Consider the following 9,974-nt stretch of genomic DNA (forward strand, 5'->3'; position numbering starts at 1 on the left):
ATGGGTTATGAATTGTATAAGTCCATAATTACTATAATTTGGACCCCTAAAGATTTTGTTACTTTTTATCCATTACAATTTTGTTTTTGTTTGTCGATGAGAAGACAATACTTTCCCAATAATAAACACTTCTTTTTTTTTTTTTTTTTTATCACAGAAACAAAAGAAAAAGTATAACACTGAGGGGACAGTAGCGTGGGCATTTCCTCATCCACTGAATTTAACAGTGAGGATCCCTGGGGACCCTGGGGAGGGCTCTTAGCACTAGTTTAAACACTGGTAACAGTTTTATTCATTAATAAACTAACCAAGTTTTAAGCTAAACTTTTGGTGATTTGGTTAATAATTCAAGTATTAACTCACAAAACAATCATATTTACACTTTGACAAGTTATGTATCTATGTATCGTCTTTCTAGCTTTAATTCTGAAGTGGGATCATCTTAAAGACATTTCGAATTAATCGTAGGGCTGCTGTTTATTCCTGTTTTTGTTATATCTCAAAGTCAACAAAACCCACAGATCAGAGGTTGCTCTGTGAGGATGAAACAGCTGGTATGGTTCGGGCGCCTCGCTCCAACAACAACAACAACAACAAAAAAAGGTATCGGCTGTCAAATCATATAATGCAATGGAAAGCATCACCTAACATGAATTTGTTTTTGTTTATTCTTATGAAGAGTAGCCTACGGGTTTCTAAAAAAGATCAAATCAGGACGGGACAAACTACTTTTTTTTTTTTTTTCTGCTGCTCCCTGGAGGAGCTTTCCTCCTGCTGGAAAACCTGTTCTGTCGGATTGCATTGACGTTATCAGACTGAATTCCGCAAACTCGACACCTAATTCGAACAAACGAGCGCTAAATGTCGTCTCTAACCGTGTAAAGTTCAAAAATAAAAAAAAAAAAAAAATAAAAACTTACCTCTGACACACAGTAACGACATGGCAAAGCGCTTCTGGCGACGAGTTTCACTCAGTTCTTGTGGTGCAGACTCTCAGCGGAGATTTGCAGCTTGAGGTAACATTAAAACATCCATGAACATACTTCTTCAAAGCGCTGAGAGGCTCCTCGTCGGTGTTCACAGGTGGTTTACTGATGCCGGATTTGGGCAGAGAGCAGCAGCTCCCCGCCACCGCCACGACATTATTAAAACTGGTATTACAGGTTTTCGGACTGACGGACACCCACGAGAGGACTGACAGGGGGCGGGGGCGGGGGGGGGGCAAGTCCAGTCACCTGTTACTGGCGTTTGATCTGACCAATGAGAGTGCAGGTCTGCACTGAAGGGCGGAGCCTTCTAAAGAAATCCCACCAATCGCGTAAAGGCACAAGTCAGAGGAGGACGCAGGTGACGCACACAGATCAACGCAAACCAAACACCTGCAACTTTTTATCAGTGAAATTTGTACTTTTATAATGTGGTTTTTTTTGTGTTTTTTTTGTGGGGTTTTTTTTTATCATAAGGATGCCTATATGTTTCAAAGCCAAAACCTATACTTACTCTATAAACCCTACACGTTTCCTGTTGTGTTTGGTTCCCATAGCCTACATAGCCACTTTGAGTAACTACTCTTTTTTTTCCCGACATCCTTTTCATTTGTGGAGAGGATTTAAACATACCTATCGTTATATTTCTTTATGATCTTATATTGGGTATTTCATGGTTTATTTATTCTCAGGGCAATTCATGGATTATTCAAATAATTTGCAGTGTATTTTCTTCTTATTATTGTTATTTAAGTAGCTTGTCATGCCTTGTGCTGTGTGTTTTGATTCATCTAAATCATAGGTCCGCTGTTTACATTTCTACTTGGATGTTTTTGCAGAAACGTGAAGTCAGGTCAGCTTCATCAACCTTTATCACTGCAGCGCTTCAAAGAAAAGCATTTGACCCATTGGCCTTGCCTGTGAACGCGATCAAAACAATCACCAAACCTGACACCCTTTCAAAAGGTCTTTTCAACAGCTTTCAAATATCGAGCAAGGAACCCCGAATGACAGTAATCTTGAGCAAACAGCACCACCATGCGGATTCAGAGACATAAACTGAATCATTCAATGGAAAAAATGGAAAGAAGACATTTAATAAAGGTTTCACAACACAAAGAAATTGCGTCTGTGCGTTTGATGTCTTGACTTAAAACTATATATTTATCCCCGAACGAGATGTTTACTGGCAAAAAAGTACAAGAAAAACAGGCAAGAGGGGAATTAATGAACAAATATAACCTATTTTTTATTAGAAGCAGTAGTAGTTTTTGTTATTGCTGTTGGTGCATATCAAATATTCTACTATGAAAAATATTTTGTGTCTGATAAGATTTTTCCACACTTTTTCATCTTGTAAATATTTTCACAAGGACATTTACTCATTGAAATTAAAACTACAGAATCTATAAATATGCATTTCATTTCTAAAGCTTAACTTCTGGACACAAAATGTCATACTTTACAAAATGTCTCATACTTTACAGTAATGTCCATGTTTCCAGTTTCCCACTATACTTGTATGAATTAAATTGGAACAGGATTATCTTCAAAATTATTTGTGATGTCACAATTCATTCTCGTACACTAACCCCCAAAATCAAATTTTCAGTGGGCACAAAGAAACTTCATTTCATAAGATGAATGTGAAAACATGCTTGTTTTAAATTCTGCACATAGGCTACATCTTTCTGCGTAGAGACGATCAAACATAACAAGAGTTTTGAGTTGAAGGAGACTTTAAAGTTAAAATGATACTTAAAAGTAAGGGGGGGGGAAGTATGAGGAGCTTATTCAAGCAGACTCCATTCAAGAAAATTATATTACATTTCATTTCTGCATTAAAGGGATATTAAAAGGTAATGTAATAAATCCATCTGTTAAATTTCGTGATGAAGTTGAAAGAAATGAGATCTGTAAGTAGAACTTGTCAGAGATACCGTTAGTTTGCTGCGGAACATTAGTCTCCCGGTTTGTTGTTGCCCGTGCTGGCGGAGCTTTTAAGCGTTGCACCACTGATGTAACTTTCATTTCCTGATCGGCAAGGGTCACATGAGTGCAGAGTTTAGACACGGTCCGGTTTTGAAGCTTGAATCGATCCTCCTGCAAACGCTGAACAACAGTCGGGACGATGTTACGGTCGCTTTGTCGGGCCGGCGGCGCCATGTTGCAGGTAAATTGTTTATTACATCATCTCGTGCAAACCTGCCATTATCTTCCCTCCGTCCTCGTGAAGTGAAGTGAAGTGAAGTGAAGTGAAGTGAAGTGTTATTCAACGTGGATCCGAGTGGAAATAATCCACATGTCACTATTAACGCTGACAGTCTGTACTGAGTTAACATGAGTTCAGCCCTTGTTTTTTTTTTTTTTTTTTTGTCGACCACTGATTGACAGGCTGAATGTTTACTGTGGGTAGAAAAAAATGTAGTTTTACACGGATACGTACTTACAATAATAATATTCTGAAATAATAATACAAATTATTAAACCATACCAGAAAAATCAGAAAAATATATAATGTATAGAATCAGCATTAGGGGGAAATTGGCATAAATCAAATGAATTTGGATAAAATAAATGAATGGGGTTTCTTTTTTTATTTATTTAGGTTAATTGTGAAGACTCCAGTTGTCGGATTGGTTTATTTTAATAAGACTTGCAGTGATAATCTGATTGACAGAAAATGAATTGGCTGCAATTTGTATTGTTGTCGAGTAGAAATGCGAAATATTTATTGTACATATATATATATATATTATTTCATGTCGTTTTTTATAGTTGATTATATTTATATATGGGCTTATGGTTGAAAAAAGAAGAACCCATGTCCTTTTAAAGATGGCAATCTGGGCCCTGCGCGTTTCACACTGTTTTCTGACTTTTTATGAACTAAACAATTAATGTATTAATCAAAAAAATGACAAAGAGTCGACCAATTTGAAAACATCATTCTTACAGCCTGTATTTTCTTTAATAATATATACGTGACGTAATCCTTGCAGGTTTGAGTTTAAGAACTAATCATCACAGACAGATTTACAAATAAATGAAAGTCATTCAGTAAAATGATGTTCTTCAATCTGTAATCTCTAGATTCTGTTTATCCGTGGTGCGCTGATGCCTCCTGTTTATGATGGAATAAATGTCATTGGGATTGTATGTCTCGGCAGCAAACCCAGCGGACCGTGCCGAGGTTGTTGGTGACACCAGCCCAGCAGCGGTGGGCGTCCAGCCTGCCCATGAACACTGTGGTCCTGTTTGTGCCTCAGCAGGAAGCCTGGGTGGTGGAGCGGATGGGTCGCTTCCACCGGATCTTGGAGCCGGTACCGTCTCATCTTTAAAAAAAAAAAAAAAAAAAAAAAAAAATCCCAAACAACCTAAAGCACAACAACCCGGAGGTGTTCATCCCAGTTTATCAAGCACACCTGCATAAAACTAAAGCAGTCTAATACAGCAATGCTCATCACAGCCTACTTAGCATCATTATTACTATAACTCAGACATTGTAGTGGAACTAGTCTTGTAAACATTTTAAAAACTATCCAGTGCTGTCACTCACCCGTGTTTCTACCTTTTACTCCCTCCAGGGTTTAAACTTCCTGATACCCATACTGGACAGAATTCGCTATGTGCAGAGTCTCAAAGAAATTGTAATTGATGTCCCAGAGCAGTCTTCAGTCTCTCTAGGTAAGAAATGCATTGTATTTCTCTTCAATCACTCCGGAAAATAAAGGAAATTTTCCTTTGGAGAGTCATTTTCTAGATGAATAGTCATGTCAGTCTGAGTGACACAGTTTGATAAAAAATGTTTTGTAATTCGTCTTTTCCTTTACTGTGCTTGTTTGTTTTTTTTTACAGATAATGTAACATTACAGATTGACGGAGTGCTTTACTTAAGGATCACGGACCCTTTTAAGGTACGCTGGCAAAAAATTAGGGCAGCTTTAAAAGGCGAGAGTGATTGTCCACTTTATTATTGTTATTTATATGTGCTTTGAAAAACATGATCTATAGTAGTCTTTTTGGTACTATCCCAGGCCAGCTACGGTGTTGAGGATCCAGAATATGCAGTCACGCAGCTGGCACAGACCACCATGCGTTCAGAACTGGGCAAACTCACACTGGACAAAGTCTTCCGGGTAACGACAAACTTACTGCTCTATCGCACGTTTTCTTTTCTGTATTTATGAAATAAAATGGACTTATGTATGTGTTTTTAATCCAAGGAAAGGGAGTCTCTCAACTCCAACATCGTGCACTCCATCAACCAAGCTTCAGACGACTGGGGAATCCGCTGCCTCCGTTACGAAATCAAAGATATACATGTTCCGCCTCGTGTCAAAGAATCCATGCAGATGCAGGTGAGACAAATGCGATGACTTTGTGAAGGAGTGAACAGTGATCACCGAAACAGAGGGAGATAAATATGTTCTGTAGTTCGGATTTAAGTGGCTCGCGGCTTCCTTTTGATGTAAACACATTATATGCCAGGAGCATTTTATTTTTGAGCAGACGGTGTTGTTTTGACTGTCATGACTAAAAACACTCACTTTACTTGTGAGACTCTGGGCAAGCAAGAGAAGTATTAATCACAGAAGAAAAAAAAACAATTCAACACACGTTTTATTCCCTCTGTGTAGGTGGAAGCTGAGCGTAAGAAGAGAGCCACAGTGCTGGAGTCTGAGGGGACGAGGGAGGCGGCCATTAACGTCGCTGAGGGGTGTAAACAAGCTCAGATCCTGGCCTCGCAGGGTCAAAAAGAAGAGCAGATCAATATAGCGGTTGGTAAGTTACATTTTGAGACTTAATTAAGTTTTATCTCTGCGTTTTTTTTTTCAGTGTTTGCTTGGAGAGATCGGTCTTGCTTTTTCTGCCATATCTGTTGCACATCAGTCCACTTGATTAAATGTTATCGATGGTTGACTTCGTTCCCCGCAGGTGAGGCGAGCGCGGTCCTAGCCAAAGCCGAGGCCAAATCCAAGGCCATCCATCTGTTGTCAGAAGCCCTAGCTGCGCAAGTAAATGGGTTTTCCTTTTTTACGGCATACCTGTGATCGCATTCTGACTCGTAAAAGAGATTTTGAATACCGTTTTTGTGCCTCGTACAGAATGGAAATGCAGCTGCTTCTCTTAGTGTGGCTGAGCAGTACGTGTCTGCTTTCGGCAAACTCGCCAAAGAGTCCAACACCATCCTTCTGCCCTCGAATACTGGTGACATCAGCGGAATGGTCTCTCAGGTGTGTGTGCATAGATCTTTGTGTGAAGCTCAGTCCCTCCAGGATTTTGCTGAAGTTGTTTGTGATTATCGCGATCAAAAATCTGTGATTTTGCAGCCGATTATTCTCAAAAATGTCATTGCAATGTGTGGAGTTTAGGTGAGAGAAATGTAAAAGTGTAAAATTGAGGGAATTAGAAAAAAATTGCAAGTCAAGGACATTTTTCTTTTTTTAAGCGCTAACTGATGAAGGAATAAATATGTAATCACTTCTTTTGATAATAATTATGCTGCATATTACAGACATATTTTATTTCTAATCTTTGTTTTATTTATTTATTGAACTTCGAGAACGATGATGCTCAAAGCTACAAAACATATCATAAAAGTTACGACGCTTTCTAAAGCTGACAACCTGTGACTGTCAAAATAAGAGCTGTAGATGCTGTTTCCTTAATAACAATTCAACACTGACAGCACGCACAAAAACAAAGTGCACTCACTTACAACTTTAAGTGTGTATAAAACAAATTTAACATACAGTGATATGTAATCACTTCCTTTGATAATAAGCATTTAATTAGATCATTTTAATGTGAAGGCCACATTTCCCGCAAAGTCTGTCACTTCCAGTTTTACAGCTTGTTCCAATTTCCTGCTGTGCAGACTTTTGTTTTGGTGAAGAGAGGAGAGGAGGCAGAGCTGTGCTGGTTGCAAAATGAAGAGTGATTTTTGTTAATAAAACAAGTTTTCTTTAGAAAGACCACTTTATGCCATAATATTTGCAGAGCTTCTGTTGAGGACATTTTTTGCGGAAACATTTTCTGGAATTTGGCAAAATCTTTTGCTCCTGCAAATATTGCAGAGATTGCTTGAATTTGTGTTCATTATTGCGATTGCTTTTTCCCGGAGAAACTGTTATTTGTGCTCAGAGCAGGGTCGCTGGATTTTTAGTTTAACAGCCTCTAGATTAAGTATAAGACATTAATCATTTTTGCTTTCTTCCCCGTAAGGCTATGACCATTTACAGTACGCTGGCAAAGACGAGCATAAAAGCCTCCGTGGAAGGGGAGCAGGAGAAGAGCAAGGAGCGCTTGAACGAACCTCACGAGCAGAGAACTCAGTAGCAGGCTGAGAACCAGAAGAGGCAGTTTACGTTTAAAGTGAGCAGGTCTCTGAGGCATCGCTGTGTGAGCAGAGTTCACACACTGACAGGACAGCAGGGGAAAAAAACACCAACTTTATAAACTGATGTCCGCAGCCCTGCGGGAAAGTTACATCTTTTGTAAGAGGATTGTAATCATCTCTGACTGTTGTTGTTTATGTTGTTGTCTGATTTGGAAATTAACACCAGCCTCCAGCCAAATATACCCAAACCAGTTACTCTGGCAGGCTGACAAGTGTGTCGGCCGAATCATGGATGCAGAAAAAAAGCTCTGGATGTTGTTCAGAATGTGATTAAAGTCATTACTCATGAGTAGTTTCTTTTTTTTATTACCCTTTAGGTGAAACATACAATTGTGTTTTCTCCTTATTGCAACCTGTTTTGCCCAAACGAACCAGGTTCAGGTTATGTGGGATTGTTAATATTCTTGTAATCATAGTTGGCTCAGGTGAGCCATCTGATTGGCTAAAAAAAAAAAAAATCAGTGGCAGTTCTCCAGCCACCTTCAGCAGTGGGACCAGTGTCTTTGAGTTGCTGCATGTGATGTCTGGCTGGATGCTTCAGAATGGTGGAAAGTTCCCGAAAGTGTAGTTAATTCACAATCTGGCTCATGTCATGTTAAAAAGTTATCTCCTTGAAAAAGCTAATCGATTAACAATGTCCTCGTAGTAAGTAGGTAGTAAACACATTAAGGTCTTGGCTCCGAGGGGGGGGGGGGGGGGGAGAGAGAGAGAGAGAGAGAGAGAGAGAGAGAGAGAGAGAGAGAGAGAGAGAGAGAGAGAGAGAGAGAGAGAGAGAGAGAGAGAGAGAGAGAGAGAGAGAGAGAGAGAGAGAGAGAGAGAGAGAGAGAGACTGTTTCTGTTCCCTGCATATTTGTAATCACCTCTGACGTCTTATGTGGTGTATTTATGAAATGAAATGGATCTCCGCGAAGACGAATAGTGTGTCGTTTGGTAGGTTTCGCTGATGCTCAAAAGATTTATGGAAAATAATGGCACATCTGAGCACGTGTCACTTGAGACTTAGGAAGTAAAGAGGCTTCAAAAGGTGTATGATGTGGTGGATTGGGATGTTGTGGAGCACTTGTTTCAAAATAAATGAAGATTTTAGGTGTCAATGAAAAGTTGGGTTCAGCAGTGACTCGGCATGTGTCAAATGACCTGAAGATAAATTAAAGGAAAGTTGGTGAACTTGGTTTGTGTGTCTGCAAATGTGTTTTGTTATAGCACATGGTAAAAAAATATATATATATATATATCAGGTTATTCCATGCGGTTCAACAGAAAGGTGCTAAATCACAGTATTCAACATTTGATTTCTATCATTTGAGATAATTCCAAAGTACAACAAATGTAGTTAGAAATCAAAACAGGATATAATAGAGATGAAACGGGCTTAACAGGATTTGTTATGGTCTATTTTACAAAAAAAAAAATGCAAAAGTCAAAAGTCCACCAAATACTGGTAGAGTTTTTGGCTGAATGAAATTGTGACAGAGTGAGACATCTCGGCTAATCTGAAATCAAGAGTGTTTTATGACCACAATAGAGGATTCTATGTCCAAGTTCCTGATCTGGAAACGGGTCTGTTATGCATGAATTTTTCAAATGTATTAATGGTCTATTTCCCCAAAGATCAATGGGCTGGATGCATAATAAGAAATAAGAAAAAAATTTCCCCTCAGGGATTAATAAAGTAACTACCTAACCTAAAAAAATAAAATAAAATAAAAAAATTCCCCTCGGGGATTAATAAAGTAACTACCTAACCTAAAAAAAAAAAAAAAAAAATTCCCCTCAGGGATTAATAAAGTAACTACCTAACCTAAAAAAAAAAAAAAAAAAAAAAAAAAAAATTCCCCTCGGGGATTAATAAAGTAACTACATAACCTAATATAATTTTCGGGTTTATAAAGGCTTCCAAGCTGATTTTTTTTTCTTCTAATCACTTTTGGTTTATTGTTATTTCTTAACTACCAGACATAAGACAAAGAGGAACAAACAAAAAGGGTCATAAATCAAAACCGCTGGTTAATTATATATTCATTTGTATGTAAATGTACCATATTTATTTTAAAAAAAATTCTTCTATTCTAATAACATTTATGTCGTATTGTACTATATTGTCTACGAGTTCTCGTATTGTATGGTCTTTAATGTGTTAAATACAAAATGAAACAAAAAAAAATCCCTCACTGTGTGCTTGTGCAATGGACTGTGGTGCCATTCACCTTGTTTTAGGGGCATTAACAGCTGAGGCACGTATTTTAAGTCTGCATTGTTTTAGTTTCACCAATCAAAAAAAAATATATATACAATTCATTTAAACAGAACTAAATAATTGTATCTTGAAATGAGGCTTTTATGGGAATTATGCAAAGACACAAATGAAGTTGGTTTCTTGCCCAGCTTATTGTTTCTCTTTTGGGGATTTTTAGACCCAAATTTGAGTGCTGGTGTCAGCAGAAGTAGGCCACTAAACACGTGTATTTTTGACTGGAGATGGTGATAGATGTACCTGCAAGTCTGAGTTCCGGACATAAAAGTCGAAGTACTACGGTGTCACAAAGAAAAACGTCCTCCGTGAATTTCCGCCGGGTTTCCTCGCA

General features: G+C 38.3%; 2 protein-coding genes across 2 annotated transcripts in view; one reads left to right on the top strand and one right to left on the bottom strand.

Annotated features, from left to right (window-relative positions):
- The window catches only part of LOC138624591 (protein unc-13 homolog B-like), a 66,804-nt gene extending 65,708 nt beyond the window's left edge, over positions 1-1,096 (bottom strand). Inside the window, exon 1 of the mRNA XM_069704930.1 lies at positions 921-1,096. Within this exon, the coding sequence (XP_069561031.1) occupies positions 921-942 (22 nt within the window). The 5' untranslated portion in view covers positions 943-1,096. The remainder of the gene's footprint in view (positions 1-920) is intronic.
- Positions 1,097-3,004: 1,908 nt separating this feature from the next.
- Positions 3,005-7,678, top strand: stoml2 (stomatin (EPB72)-like 2). Its single transcript, XM_069704863.1, has 10 exons — positions 3,005-3,159; positions 4,157-4,309; positions 4,574-4,673; positions 4,845-4,903; positions 5,024-5,125; positions 5,213-5,347; positions 5,627-5,771; positions 5,925-6,004; positions 6,095-6,223; positions 7,215-7,678. The coding sequence occupies exons 1-10, from the start codon at positions 3,118-3,120 to the stop codon at positions 7,326-7,328; spliced, it is 1,059 nt and encodes a 352-aa protein (XP_069560964.1). The 5' UTR covers positions 3,005-3,117; the 3' UTR covers positions 7,329-7,678.
- The last annotated feature ends 2,296 nt before the right edge of the window (positions 7,679-9,974 follow it).

The sequence above is a fragment of the Brachyistius frenatus genome, unplaced genomic scaffold, assembly GCF_029030835.1.
Source record: "Brachyistius frenatus isolate BFR_SWC_R1_liver_20210118 unplaced genomic scaffold, ASM2903083v1 Contig_3, whole genome shotgun sequence".
Taxonomy (NCBI): domain Eukaryota; kingdom Metazoa; phylum Chordata; class Actinopteri; family Embiotocidae; genus Brachyistius; species Brachyistius frenatus.

Excerpts from the sequence above, each read along its gene's own strand:
- stoml2 (XM_069704863.1), top strand. The coding sequence starts at position 3,118 with ATGTTACGGTCGCTTTGTCGGGCCGGCGGCGCCATGTTGCAG. Across the intron at positions 5,348-5,626 it reads AAGAATCCATGCAGATGCAG|GTGGAAGCTGAGCGTAAGAA; the intron begins GTGAGACAAATG and ends CCCTCTGTGTAG. Across the intron at positions 6,005-6,094 it reads CAGAAGCCCTAGCTGCGCAA|AATGGAAATGCAGCTGCTTC; the intron begins GTAAATGGGTTT and ends TGCCTCGTACAG.